General features: G+C 47.0%; 1 protein-coding gene across 1 annotated transcript in view; it reads right to left on the bottom strand.

The window, feature by feature from the left end:
- Positions 1-5,002: 5,002 nt before the first annotated feature.
- The window catches only part of LOC144173712 (uncharacterized), a 228,750-nt gene continuing 218,600 nt past the window's right edge, over positions 5,003-15,152 (bottom strand). Inside the window, exons 3-4 of the mRNA XM_077702020.1 lie at positions 7,355-7,378; positions 5,003-5,530 (exon numbers count right to left, since the gene is read on the bottom strand). Of these exons, the coding sequence (XP_077558146.1) occupies positions 5,518-5,530; positions 7,355-7,378 (37 nt within the window). The 3' untranslated portion in view covers positions 5,003-5,517. The remainder of the gene's footprint in view (positions 5,531-7,354; positions 7,379-15,152) is intronic.

Here is a 15,152-nt window from a genome sequence, read left to right as displayed (position 1 = left end):
GGTTGGTCCTACAAAATTGAATCAGCCAATTATCACTGTTCCGAAAAGAACACCCAGTTTAAGGGACGCTCTGCAAGCTGGACAGAGATAACAATGTTGTGTTCTTATGCTTGAGGCTGTTTTTTGCACCTGACCACTAAATTGAAATGGTATAAATAAGTAAACGGCAAAACCCTATACCAATGGAAAAGATGGTCAACGGGACAGTTGGCTATGTGTCGGAAGGACTTTCTTGGGCCTGAGTAGATCTTATTTATATTTTGTTTTGATTTAGTTCCCCAGACCGAAATACAATAATTTACCTGGGAACAAAAAGTGCTTTGAAAACTAATAACACATTTCTCAGGTAAAACATAACGGACTCTGCAAAGAGCGCCTGACATCTTAGCCAGAGAACTAAGTACTCGGTTTACATGCGAAGTGCATAAAATATTCTGATTAAACATAACCCCACGTGGTTTGTTTTTCGGACACTACATCCATGTTGTCTGAGCAAATGCGAAGGCAGAACTGAAAATATAAACGCTTCTGGGAAGGAGTAAACACAACTGCTTTGGTCTTGGTAGTGTTTATTTTAAGTGAATTAGCCGCACTCCATATGATTAGATTGTGCAATGTAGCGTTCGCCATTTGGCAAAGTTCATCCGGATCTTTAGATTGTATAAAGATGCTCGTATCATCGGCATAGATAATAAATTTTGCTTCAGTAGTTATAGTTACAACATCCCTGACATTAATTAAAAATCAATGGCCCGAGTGTACTGCCTTGAGGAATGATAATGGTTAGTTTCATAAATTTAGACATAAATTCACTGATCGGAACACACTGTTCCCTATTGTCAAGGTATGATCTGAATATTGCTAAAGCAACACCAGGGAAACTACAGTAATAATTGTAAATGGTGAATTAAGTATCAAATGATTTTGACAAATCAACAAAAATGCCCATTGCTAGTTGATTATCTGCAAATGGTCGTAAGATAACATGTTTTTGTGTTAGTAGTGTTAGCTCTGTAGATCAACCCTTCCAAAAACCAAACTGCTGAGTTAACAGTATATTATACTTCTCACAGAAATAATGGATTCGTATTCATATAATCTTTTCTAAGGCGTTTGAAAATGCAGCAAGTATAGAAATTGGAAGGTAGTTTGAAAAATTCATTTATCTTCGTATTTGTATGTAACTACCACTTCAGACCAGTTCATTTTGTCTGGAAACACTCCGGAGTGCGAGCATAGGTTATAAATATGCTCCAATGCTGGTAAAATACAGTGAAGAACATACTTTATTGGTCTAATGCAGAAACCATGAACCTCCCTGGACTTCGACTGGTGTCTACGCTCACGCTCTTTCCCGTGCGCGTGGGGCAGCCGGGATCCGTCGCGAGGGTGAGGGCCTCTTGTTGAGAGTCCACTCAGATTTCTCCCTTTGATCATATCTTTCTTGTACACCCCCGCCGGGTGCGGTGCGTTAAAGTCTCCCACTATTACAAGGGACTGCTTACTCGCAATATCTAGGGCCTTGCGGAAAAGGTTCTTGAATATATGTCTCTTCTGAGGACTAGTGTAGACGTTCAGTACGGAGGCACTTCCCTCTCCCAGTTTTTGACCGGGGATAATCCCCCCGAGTACGTGGTCTACGGTCCCTATGCTCGTTTCGCGTCGCATCGCAGGAACGTTGCGCCTAACCAAGGTCGTGACCGGGGTCCGCTTGTCGTTCGAATGTTCCTCGTCAAAATAAGACGTGTATCCCGATAATTTTGCCGGCCCTCCCGTGTCCTGCAGGGCAATCACGTCTGGCACTCCCCCAGCGCTTTTGGAGTCTATGAATAGGTGGAGGTTACCCACGACAATTCCACTGCCAAATGGTGTACATGTTGCTGTTTTTGCGATCGTCCCTAGCCATGATTATTCGGATGAGTTTCGATTTGCTACCGTTGTATCAACCAAGGCAGATCTCAGACCCTCTGCTGCCGGTCTCGAGTACGGCTTTGTGGATTTGATTGGACCTACTTCGTTACCCTGCTCCTGCTGCTGTCTGGCTGTGGTCTGTACACTCTCTAGTGCGGCCACTCTCATGTTGAAAGGGGCAAGCTGCTTGCTTACGTTTGCCGCACAGGAAGTGAACACAGCCCTTATCTCTTCGAGTTTCGCATTCATTTTCCCTTGGAACGCTTTACTGAATGCCACAAATTTCCTTTCTGTCTTTTCTGTACCCTCGTTTGTTTCTTCGCCTTGCGCTTGACTTTTGATCTACCGGTGTTGCGGCGTACCCTTCGCTTTTGCGGAGGAGACTCAATCTCGGAGTCGTCTAGGTTCGGGTGCCTCTACCGTTGGCGGCTTTTCCTCAATCTCCGTCGTCACGGAAGAAACCGATGGCCCCGATGACGGCTACAGGGGGAGACTCGGCTTCGTCCACCCTTTCACGTTCGCCATCCGCTGCCATCGCCAGCATCCCCTCGCTTTCGCTAGTGGAGGCCTGTTCCCACCCAGGGTTCGGGGTGGTGGTTTTATCTCCAGCGGATTCTAACTTCTCTATTTTGTCCTTTAGGGAGCGGTTCTCTGCAATGAGAATCTCTAGCATCTGTCTAACCTTGGTTAGCTCGGACTGCTCTGCTGCGGCTTGTGCATATTTATCTTTGTTTTCCTGTGAGTTGGTTCTACCCTGCTCCTTAGGTTGGGAGACCACGCTCGCCCAGATTACTCTGGTTTCGGTCGAGGACGCGGCCACTGCCAGCACTTCCTTAGTCTGGTTCGAGTTCTGCTGGTTTCCCCTCGCTGCTGCCTTTTAGATGCGAAGCACCACATGGTTGGGGCTATGTCCCTCCCTTGTTGTTCCTGCGCCGTCCACAAATCCACTGCGCATGCTCGGCTTGCTTAACGCCCGGTGGTGTCTTACCCTTTAGTGGCTCCTGGAGCGACAGTCTTGCCGGTGTCTTCCTTGGCCGGCACGAGACGAGCACGCTTGCCCTTTAAGGGCTCCTGGAGCGACAGTGTTGCCGGTGTCTTCCTGGGCCGGTACGAAACGAGCACGCTTCACGCGCCTTCGACATTTCTATCGTTGTCGGCAGTGGCGTGCGTCGGCAAGTCTCGGTGGGCCGTGATTACAAGCAGCCCACAACCATCCGGGGAGCGTGCATCAACCTCATCTTCAGCAACTTTAGGGTTCATACACTACAACAGCCCTTGATTTTACATTTCACAGACCATAAGGCGGTCATAATCAAAGGGGAATGTCAACCACAGATCGACGTCACGTACGTTTAACATGATGATGATAATGCCTAAATAAAGCCAAACTCATACCACGTACAACGTCTCTCTCTCTCTCTCTCTCTCTCTCGCTTTAATGCCTCTCCACTCTAACACCCCTCTTCCAATAAAATTACACCATCTTCCCGTAGGGGAACCCTGAGTAGTATGCGAAGCAACCAAGGGGTCAACGCAATTTCCCATTTCGTAGTTCCGGTAAGTGAAAAGTGTGGTTGTTACCATGGAAACTAAACAGTAAATATGAAGGTAGCTACGTACCTCAGCCGAACGGAAACGATGAATTGAAAGCTACTGGGCACTTGAATCGACCCTGTGGCTGCTCCGCATTCTACTCAGGGTTTCCCTACGGTAAGATGGCGTAATGTTTTCTTCCCAGCCCTCCTCTCGAGGTGGAGGCGCTTTGTTGCCGTCCCGGTCTCGACGGCGATCTGGAGGCCCGTCGTCCTTCTGTGCGTCTGCTGGCAGACCTGGATTTGGATTTTCCGCTAGAGTTGCCGGTGCGAGACGATGTAGAAACCCAGGAACGTCGGTGGCTCGAACGGGATGCACTCCGAAGCTCGTGGCCACCCTGGCGCTGGTTCTCTCCATCATTTCGCGACGGGAGACGAGGAAAGGACTCGGAACGATCCCTGCACTTCTTGAGGATCCCTCCATGGCCTTGGGTGCCCGTGGTTGTTGTTGGAGGTGTTTCCTCCGCTGCGTTTCCTCCGTTCCCTCTTCTGTCGTCGCTTCTTAAGTGGGTACGGAACTTGGTAGCGCTGACGACACTTTTTATCCGCTGTCTTGCGTCCTTTGCCGCACAAGGCGGTTCTAACGTGTGTTTCGCGTACGCCATTTTTTATCGGGATGTCTCGCGGTGGCCTCATTCAGTAGTTTTGTGAAGTAGCCCCGCTTTGTATTTTGGAACGCTGTAGTTACAAGGTTTTCGTATTTGTTAAAACTTCTATAATCTTCTCGCTTCCGGAGCTTTATAAATTGCACGTACAAAAAGTTCTTGCGAATCATCTCGAAGCATTCTGCGGTGACCCAAGGTTAACGTATTTTCTTAGACTTCACACTTTTTTTTTTAATTTAAAGCACCATTTATAGACAAGTAAATTTCGATAAAAATATTGTAGACTTCATTTGCGTTGTGCGAAGTTATTACATCATGCCAGTTCAATAAAGTAATTAGTTCTCTGAAAGTATTTGCGGTAGTATTAGTGATGTCCTCAATCAGAACTGTAGAATATGAAGAAATTTTCTTGCGTTGAGGATTAGACTTTAGGAACATATAAATAGGAAGATGGTCACTAACAGTATTTTCGATAACTCCGGCTTTTGTATTTTGTACCTCAGCGGTGTAACAAATAGATCTGAAAGAGTTTCAGCTTTCAGCGTATTGCGCGTAGGTTCAGAAATTAAATTCTTGAGATTATTTGATTCTTGCAGTAATAAACGTTCATTAGGCATTGTGTTCACTAATAACTTGTTATAGTTGAGGTCACCACCAATGACCATTCTGAGATTATTATTGCTGGCAAAACACAATAAAGTGCCAAAAAAAGGAAAAAAAATCTAGCCAAATTGTCAGATGGTGGCCTATATATAACTGTAAGCATGTTGTCACCGCACGTTACAGATAGCACTTCGTAGTTGACTGAAGATACTGTAAAGGTAGGCAGCGAATTCACCGAAAGTTCACTTTTTATTAGCTGAAGCACTCCTCCACCTCGCTTTCCTTGCCAGTTTAAGTAAAAAGATCTCTAACCCGGTAGTGCGAGAGCTTCATCGTCACAAGTATAGCACCTTTCGGTTATCATGATGACATGATCGTTGAGAAGCGCAGTAATACATTCATGTTTATTGCTGGCGGATTGCACGTGGCAATAAAAAAAAAACTTTTGTATCTGCGTCTTTAGGGAAGGCAACGTCGTTTGGGGCTATCACTGTAGATATAGGCGCTGGAGCTCCCAAAGGCGCCTCCAGCGTCTCTGGGAGGCGCCTCCAGCGCCTTCGAGAGGCGCTGGAGCTCCACGTTCAGTGTTTGCCTGATTATGGGACTACTTCTATCTCTCTGATTATCCGAAGCGTTGCAGTGTTATCCAGGGCAGGCACTGGGAATTGAAAATGGAGAGGATTCAACGGCAGTAGTGGGAACATGGACACACTTATTCAGATGAACAGATTTGTTCAGCGTGGAAATCCTTCCGTTGGTGAACTAGTGGTTCGCTCTGAAGACGACGAAAGCCGCACGAAGAACGGTCATAGTCTCCGCCTGCAAATACGAGAAGACGTCGTTTTATTACTACATGGCGCGTCTCTTGTTTGCTTTTCTTGATCAGTTATTTCCGACAAGCCCTGCTGTTGTGAATGAATTCCGCCTTCAGGCTTGGTAGCTTGTTACCTGAGAACGTCGCATAATCAATTGTCGACCTAAGGTGTTTTTCAAGGCGTCGGAAAAAGACCATGTGAATGGCTTTTCGCTGGGCATTGAGAGTCTCCAGAAGAGCTTAAGTACCGCCTGGCCGTTGTCCGCGGGACTTGGCATATCTGACGTGCAAGTTCAGCTTAAAAAGGGCACATTAAAATTTCAGGGGGGCCTGGAAATTACAATCGTATAAGGACAGGTTATTTTTGCTTTCTACACAAGGCCTGGCAGCAAAGCAGTGAATATACACTCTGTGTTAATGCCACACCGCGGAAACATCCCAATTGCATTAGTAACTGCGCGAAGGTACACAACCATGTACGCATGGCAGTTGTTTTTATTAATACGGATCGCTTACATGAAGCCCTCTAATCCCTCGTCCTTCGGCCGTCTCCGTTACCTTGCGTCTTTGAGCGCGATTAAATCAACCCTCAAATCAACAAACTAGGCCAACTCACCACTTAAGAAATGTATACAAATTTTGCTTTAAAAGGCGTAATTTTGAGCTATTTCAATGCTGTGTGCTTAAACGCGGTGATATTAACGTGCTTATTGCAGGAACAAGCCATTCACGAGCCATTGCTGCCCAGGGTCAAGCACTGGGCACTACAAATATATGGCACGTGCTAAGATGCTGCGTTGTCAATTAGCGAAACATAGACTAAAAACATCGCAGGTAAAGTGACCAGTCACCTTTAGTGGTTTACTAGTGAGTGTAGTGAAGCGGTTTTCACCCTTCTTGTGCAAGGAACCCTCCCCCCTCCTTGTGCAAATGAAAATCTCGGTCAGGCCGTTAGGAAGTCAATCTCGAGCGCAGCTGGTCTGGACCTTGTGATCGATTACAAGGAAAAGCAGTGCAAACAGAATCACGAACGCAACAAAAAAAGAAAAGACCCTGCTGTAGTTTATGGAATCTTAAACCGCCCAGTGAGTCTTCACGCCATCAGTGTTTCATTTCTGCCGCGGTTGAAATTTCCTTAATTGACCGTAGCCATTAGAGTTACTCACGAACTTCCTTGTGGATTATATAAATTTTTCGAGATTGGACTTAACTAAGGCGAGCCTTTAACAATCACTGAATGTACTTTTGAAAGAATATCGAGATATATGACGACGACATGGCGAAGCCTTTCATGATTTTTTTATATAGAGTTTTTCAGGTCACTTCAGATCTGTTTGCAAAGTATTTTGCCCTTTTGTGCTGCACGCCCCAAGGACACGGGTTCGATTCCCCCCAACGCGGCCGCTTTTCTGATAGAGGCTAGAAGTGAAAATGCCTGTGTGTCCGAGATTTGAGCAAGCGTTGAAGATCCCGAGTTGGGGAATTTTAATCCGGAGCCTTCTACAACGGCGTGCCTCGTCGTCGGTGTAGCGTTGGCACGCTGAACCCCACCATCAAATAATTAATACTTTGACCTTCACAACCACGATGCGCATTCGTTCAAAGTCGCCTTTCGTGCACATTGCAGAATTCATTGCCTGTTTAGGAGGCGTCATTATCTAACCCCCACGTTCCTATTCTACACATACTATATAGCCATAGAAGACCTTGCAACTTTCTAGACTTAATTTTCGTGCGCCCAACAGGTGGCCTTCTTGAGAGTGAAACTCCACACTGCGTGCTCCGATCACATTGACTGAGAGTGCAAGAACTTCGTGGGACGAACCTACCGAGAAGAAGTCGGCGTGCTGCTCCTGCGAACAGAAATATAAAAAAAGAAAGCGATCAGCCAGCACCATAGCTAGCAAGGTTCAAGTGATAAGAACACATAGCCACGAGATTTTGCGCTTCTTTTGGTACACTGTTAGGGAAATCACACTAAGAAATCGGGGGAGTAGTTGAAGAGTCGAACAGTCATTGTACTCTTGTGAGCGTTGGCGCACTCACCTCGAAAGCACTTGGAGTTGGAAGCAATGTTCGCTCCCCATGAGGAGGAGCGCAAAACTGACCGCGTACTCTTCTCGTGCGCAGCGGAGTGCAGCCCCAGTTCTGCTCCCGCACCAGTGAAGAGTAAACCTGCGCATCATCTCCCCTCTCCAGTACGAATAGTAAAATTGCAATTTCATTCTTGTCCAGTGCGGGAGTAAGCATGGAGATGCAGTCCTACCAACTACGCAAACCAACTCATCAGCGATGTTTTATTTGCATACGGATATATTATATAAAGCAGTTGTGTAAAAAGTGACTGATTACTTCAGCCGCCCATTCTAAACATGCAAGAATAGGAATTCATGTAACGATTGCTCGTAGTGATCAGTGGCGGCAGGCGGCAAACCGAAGGAGCCAATCTACGGGCCGCTGCAGACGGCCCTATTGAAAGAGTTTGATAGACGTACTCTTGCCCCGCGCCTAGTCGAGCTGGATTGTAAATCTGAGATCGATTGAGGAAAATGGTGTTGGTCCGCGCTCTTCTGAAAGCTCAAGCCGCAAGTGAAACACGGACCCGACCAAACTACCGTGGCTTGTGTCACCGAGATAGGAATGTACGTACGATAGCTTTTATTCGGTTAAATAAAGGAAATCCGGCTACATAACTGGCATTAACAGCAATATGGGGCCCGCCTGCAAGATCGGCGTGTGAAGAGCAGGTGATATCACTGCCAGGCAATCTCAAACACTCCGTCTTCTGTTTTCACCGTCTACGGTGAAAACTGTCTCGTCGGCTGACGAGCGACGATAAAAGCGTACACACCGATCGGTTGCTGGAACTCAAGTGCCTTTATCAAGCGAAGAGAGCGCTAGGCAATTAACAATCTAGCAAGCCGCATATTTGTTCGTGCGTGCGTGCGTGCGTGGAACTAGTTTTTCTTTCGGACGAACATTAAAGCAGCGGCAGTACGGAGGCCGATACTGGAACAAAACTACTTGCCCGAAGATTTTTTTGAGAGAGAGACAGAGCCCCGAGGTTTCAGCAGGTGGCCGTCGTATTTGAGACACTTCTCCTCACAACCTTGGACATCGTGGATGGGTTCCCAGTGCTGCTGTCTGTGTTTTCGCTGTTCGGTGTGTAATACGCTTCAAAGGCGAAGTGCACCTTCTTGCTTCTTGAGACGCTACTTCGGCTCAAGCCCAGTGCCCTGGTCCGTACAGTTATGAAGGCCGCCACCAGCATTATGAGGCAGTCAGCTCGAAGGTGTTTGTTTTTATTAGCAAGTTATCCCTCTTTTTATTCTCCCACTGCAGCATTTCTACTGATGCTTTTCGTGCTAATGACAGTACCTTTTTATTTGTGGGTATTAATGTCGTTTTTATTGTCTTAATTTAACGTTTGTAGATTTAGTGTTTTCAGTTGCTTTGCTTCATTTTTGTCTGTGAATGTTTCTTGAATGTGTTCTAAATAGGAGCTACGTCTCCTTCTGTGTGGATGTGGAGTAGGAACCGTTTTTTATGCTGTGATATTGTAATTTCAACTAAATTGCTTTTTTGTGAAATTGCTGAATGAACCGATCATTGTGATATTTTCTTGGAGAAACAGACTTTATTTTTTTTCTTTTCCATGTTTCAAAATAGTTTGTCCGGTTCTGTTTGCAACTGTCTACAGTACCATCGTGGGGAAGGGAGTTGTAGCAGCAGGCGGTGCGAAAACACGCTTGCTCACGGGGAATAGCAGAACGCTCTTGGGGCTAACAGAGTGCTTTCCAAGAGAGAGTAGTAGTACCTTTCTGCAGTATCCGGTAGTGCCGCAGCCAATAGAGCTTATTCACGCCTAAAGAAAGTGACGGAACGCTGCATTGGACATGGCATTGAAATTCCCATACAGGGTTCAAGTACTCCGCCTCGAAAGCAGCAAGTAAATCCCACGAGGAGTATTTCGCCTCTCGTTGTGACGGCCACGCGCACTCCTTGGAAGAGTAGCCGAATGCTTCAAAAGGGAGTGAAATATGGGACAAAAGTTTTTACTCCTCGACAGTGTGCCCAGCACTCCTCGACGTCTTACAGTGAATGCCAAATATTTCGTCCCGCTATTTTCAGATGTTTCGCGCTATATGGTCACATACGAACATTTACCTCTCTTTCCGTATGCGTTAGGATGTGCGGAATAAACGTAGGCGTTCTTGATGAATGTGGTTGGCCTCGTTTTAATAACTGCGACTGCCAGTGAAACAGTTCAGAACACAAACACAAAGTGAGAACCTTAGGAACTTGTTGACAGTTCTTCCTGTGCCCAGCGGTGGTGATAATTGTGTGGTAGTAGAAGGGCTAGAGCAGGGAAGGAAGAAATGTGAAACCAGTTCCACCCAGTGTGAAACCTGGGGAAACAGTGATGTGCGTGCAGTCTTTACGACGATTCCATTTAGCTTCGGCTTCTTGTGCGTAATGTTGCAGTCATCTTGGCGGCTAATTGTCATGTAATTTGTTTCGGTGGAGTTCCGGTAAAACAACAGTTACTGCAGTTTCCTATAATCATACTCACTCATTAGATGGGCATGTATTGGCAGCAGACAGTAATTTTGTGATGTTTACAACTTCACTGTCAACAAGTAAATGAAATGAGCCAGCAAATGAAATTAGACGTAATGACAGAATCATCTTAGAGGCTAATTATTATGTCATTTGTTTTGGCATTCTTTCCAGCACCTTTCTGCAATCATATTGAATCCGTCAGTAGACGGCCATGCCCACTGTGCAGATTCCAATGTGGAAAAGCCAGCTTACAAAGATCAAGCTCACACCGATCCCCTAAAGTAGGCTTCATCTCTCAAACGATGAACTGCGGTAAAGAGATTTCTTTCAGTGGCTACATCAGCCGTCTTCAGTCTTTTTTTTTCAGTGATTTTTTTTCTATCCGGGGAACCGGTCTTTGCGCGACGGAAAAATCTGCGTCACGCCACACAACACCAGCAGAGACTATCGTCAAGGCTACCCCTAGAACAACTCCTCTGTTGCAAAAAAAAAAAAAAATCACCATCTTTCCGTAGGGGAAACTTGAGTAGTATGCGAAGCAGCCATGGGGTCGACTCAAGTTCACATTAGTTTTCAGTTCAATCGCGGCGTTGCTGGAGGAGAATGAGGGGAGCGGAGCGCGCGCGCGCGTCTTTTATACCGCGGAGCTACAGGGGCGCCCCCAGCGGAGTATGCCGCGGCTACCGTCACTTCTCGAACCACAAGATGCTTCGCATTATCGCGCCCGGAGCCGCAGGTGTTGCCATTCGTTGCGCAATTCCGGAGAGGAGAGCTGCTTCGGAGAGGAGAGGACGAATGCCTCGCATAATACTCAGGGTTCCCCTACGGGAAGATGATGACGGTGGTTGTACGCGAAGCTATCTCGTAATGGATTCTTTGGTTGGCCAATCACTAGGGGCATCCTGCCACAATCATCATCAGCGGTGTCTTGCCAGGCATGCGCAATGGGGGTGCGGTAATCAGGGTTCCCCTACGGGAAGATGACGACGGTGGTTGAACGCGAAGCTATCTCGTGATGGATTCTTTGGTTGGCCAATCCCTAGGGCATCCTGTCACAATCATCATCAGTGGTGCCTGGCCAGGCATACGCAGTGTGAGTGTGGACGCCGCACAACGGCGCCCACACAACGGCGGAGGGAACAGGCTCGACCATAAGCTGCTTCGCATCTAAAAAAGCACTAGAAGAATTTTCCTGCCTCTCTGAGAGGGCGCACGTTTAAGCGACACGCTTCTGTAATGAAGCACGCGTGCTTCTACAGGGACACGCCAGAAGAAATATGTAAATGCAGGAAGGCATGCTCGGCACGCCAGGAACCACACTCACGTGGGCGTCGGGGCTGAGATCGCAGACCTTCGTGAAAACGCAGTCCAGGTCTTTACATTCGGGTCGCGTCTTGACCTCGTCGAACTTTCCGCGAGTTTGGCGTGGTGATTGGGACAAGGGAAGTCATGTTTAGTCCACACGAGAAGATGTAGCCCCTACATCAATATCAAGGCATCAATAAACTTAACATCTGAATTGAAAATATTCACGCAGGGAAGCAGCACATCTAACATCGCTGATCTACCGACCCGCTTATACATTGCGGTCGCTTATATGCACTTCTCTTGTTAATTTCCGGGATTCTTGAACCTTAAAGGGACACTGAAGACAAAATACATGTTGCTGTTGATCGATAGATTAGTCTACCGAGAACCGAATATACCACTGATACGCGTAGTTTTTCTAAAATGAGGTAGGACATTTAGAAATCTTGACTGCAGGTATCGCCGTCACTGGCTGTACCACGACACTTGCACCGGAAGTGGTTAAAATTGCGTACAAATACTCTAACGATACGCCTTCAGAATTTAAAAAAACTCAATAGGAAGCTATAGTAGTGTCATGTTTGAATGTTTAATAAAAAAGAAAGCTATAAACAATATCATTGGAGTCCAGCCGATACGTTCAAACACTTAACTGTAAGTTTTAGTAGAATCAAGTTTGAATGTATAAAAAAAGAAAGCTCTAAACAAGATCATGCGAGCGCAGCCGATAAGTTTAAAAACTTAACTGGACGTTTTAGCAGTGTTATGTTGGAATATTTAACAAAAAAGAAAGCTCTAAACAATATCATGGGAGCCCAGCTGATAAATCACGCGGCGAACATAAGCGCCAACAAAGTCATTGCAGTTTCGGTGCAATACAGGGCGCAATACTCAGCCATGGATAATTCTGCGACCCTTGTGCAGTACTGTGGGCATAGCCACTTTTATTATAGCCCTCTGCATGCTTTTACTCATGCTTTTACTGCGCCAACAAACGCGGGAATGCTTAATTCGGGTCGGTATTTTGAATTGTACGCAGTATGGCGCACGCTATGTCTTCCCCGGCTGCCACTGGATACCGATATTCGTCCACAGTTGCTGCGGCACCGCTATGACAGGAGGCTCGCGGGGGCTTTGCACGTGGGGTTAGTTTGTCGACAACATTCACCTAAAACGTGCAACGTGCTTTTCTTCCCCGAAGCGTCAATACTGATCACGGCTGTCATAAAAAAACATGTTGCTTTGGAAGCACGATTTGGAAGATTTGGAAAGATTTGGAAGCACGGGGCAAACCAAATTGCGCATTTAAAGGTTGAGGGGTATTGTGATAAACGGATGAAACATATTCGCAAAAGGCACCAGCAATACGAGGTGGTTCCATCAGGCTTACTCCATTGTATGTAATTTTTGATATAGAGGCGTTAGCTGCAGTTTTTTTAAGGAAGGTATTCAAAAGATTCCATTGTTTTTTTGGGTTGTTATGGTGTTTAGCTAATTCATTTTCATAATAACATTTTTTAGCCTGTTTTAAGAGTATGTTTAGGAGGCAGCAGTATTTCTTATATCGCTTCGCTAAATTAGAATTAAAGGGCTGTCTTTTGGTTTTTTGTACATATTTTCTTTTTTCCGCATGCTTTATAATAACCCTTTAGTCATCCGTGGATTGTTCGAATAGCTAAATCTCTTTTTACATTTAGGCGTGGTAGTACTTGATGATACGGCTTTAAAAATTGTAGAAGAAAAGTTATGCAGTGCTGCCTCTACATCATCCATTGAATTAATGATAGACCAATTAGTCGCCCGGATTGCTTCTCTAAATTGAACGGCATCAAAAACAGATGTGAAGTGTGAGTTGCGTTTTTACGGCATGCACGCGTCAAAAATAAGCAAAATAGGAAAATGATCGGCGATATCGGTTTCAAGGACGGCAGAAAAAAGTTGGCGTGATATGTTATATTGCCGCGAACAATGTATGGGCTTGCTTATTTATTGTTTGTTTTTACTTCCGGGCCACGCCCGGCTGTGTTATCTGCGTTCCAAGCAAAGCGCGTCTTCCATTCTTTACTTTTATGCCGCACGGGCTATCACATTCAGATAAGCAAACTGTTTCGCCCTAAAGTCGCTAGCTCAGAATAATTGTCTGTGATCTACAATGTTCTGGATGTGAATCGACGGTTCCAGAAACACTCGCGCCGAAAGATAAAAAGCCTGCAGAGCAAACGCCTCGGCATACGATTCTGCGACGCTCGCCGACGCAAGTCATTTTGTTGACCGCTGCTTCGCCGCCTCTGTATTCTTTTGAGTTGTTAGCGGAGCACAAGTTCGCTCGAATAAACTTGTTTGTCCTTCAAGACAACTGCGTCATCCTTGGCTTCGTGACGTCTGGTGGAGGTGCTGGGTATGCTCTCTACGACATCTCCCTTTATGCTCTCTACGACATCTGGAAGCCGCCAAGCCAGCCCAACCAGAGAAAGACGCCGACTGCAAGGATTGCTACCCGAGTTCGGTTTGATGCCAGAAGGGCCCAAGAAAAGGAACGCTGCAACCAACACCATGGTGCAAGAAACAACGTCGCCAATCGTCCTGCAGCAGCCCCGGGAACCGCCATCACTCCGGGGAGCCCCCGCTGAAGACCCCGAAGAATGGTTGCAGAAGCTGGAGCGCGTCCGCATCTTCAACAGGTGGGACGACGAAGAAACTTTCTGGCATGTCTTCTTTTACCTAGAAGATGCTGCTCGAACTTGGTTCGAGAACCATGAGAGTTCTTTGACCGACTGGACTCAATTCAAAAGGGAGTTCCTTAAGACCTTCACTACCGTTGTGAGAAAAGAGCGGGCTGCGCTTTTACTTGAAACTCGAACGCAGCACCCCAACGAAGGTGTCGTGATCTTCGTTGAGGAGATGAAGCGACTTTTTCGCCGTGCGGACCCCGAAATGACCGAAGAAAAGAAGCTCAGGTTTCTAATGCGAGGAGTGAAGCAAGAGCTTTTTGCTTGTCTAGTCCGTAACCCGCCGAAGACGGTGGCTAAATTCGCGTCTGAGGCCGCCGCGATGGAGAAGACGCTAGAAATTCTGACGAGGCAATACGACCGCCCTGTCAACGCGCTGTTCTCGGAGACCATCGGTGCCGCAACTGGAAGCTCCGATACATTGCGCGAGACCATTCGAGCAGTGGTCAAGGAGGAGCTTCAGAAGCTTTTTCCAACAACGCCGCAACCTCAAGTGGCTTCTCTGACTGACGTCATCCGTGAAGAGCTTCAACAGGCGCTGGGAACTTCTATGCCTTCAGAAGCACCCCGTCAGCCCCAAGCGATGACCCACTCCGCAGCTCTTCGTCAACCCCGCCCTGCTCCAACCCGTCGTCAAGAGGCCCAGCCATACCGCCGTCCAATGCCGCCCGCCCGACACCCTGTAGACCAATACCAGACGCCAAGGAAGACCGACGTGTGGCGAACGCCCGATAATCACCCGCTGCACTACCACTGCGGAGAGGCGGACCACATCTACCGTCGCTGCCCTTACAACAGGCTTGGTCTGCGAGGATTCGCCCTCGACGCACCACGCCCCCTACCCGGCCAGCGCCCTACTGAGATCGACGAATACCTGTCCAACACGAACCGAGGACCTGCCCGCTTCAACCGTTCGCCGTCGCCCTACCGGTACCGTCGCCAAACCGCCATAACACCGCTGACGTCTCACGAGGAAGGTCCCCCATCCCACGCGGGGGAAACTAAAAGCAGCAACTTCTGGAGGTGA

This window comes from Haemaphysalis longicornis, unplaced genomic scaffold (assembly GCF_048455015.1).
Source record: "Haemaphysalis longicornis isolate Haplotype H1 unplaced genomic scaffold, Haemaphysalis longicornis Haplotype H1 scaffold_3, whole genome shotgun sequence".
NCBI lineage: Eukaryota > Metazoa > Arthropoda > Arachnida > Ixodida > Ixodidae > Haemaphysalis > Haemaphysalis longicornis.
The sequence above is the reverse complement of the archived record's forward strand: the minus strand, read 5'-3'. Positions and strand labels throughout refer to the sequence as shown.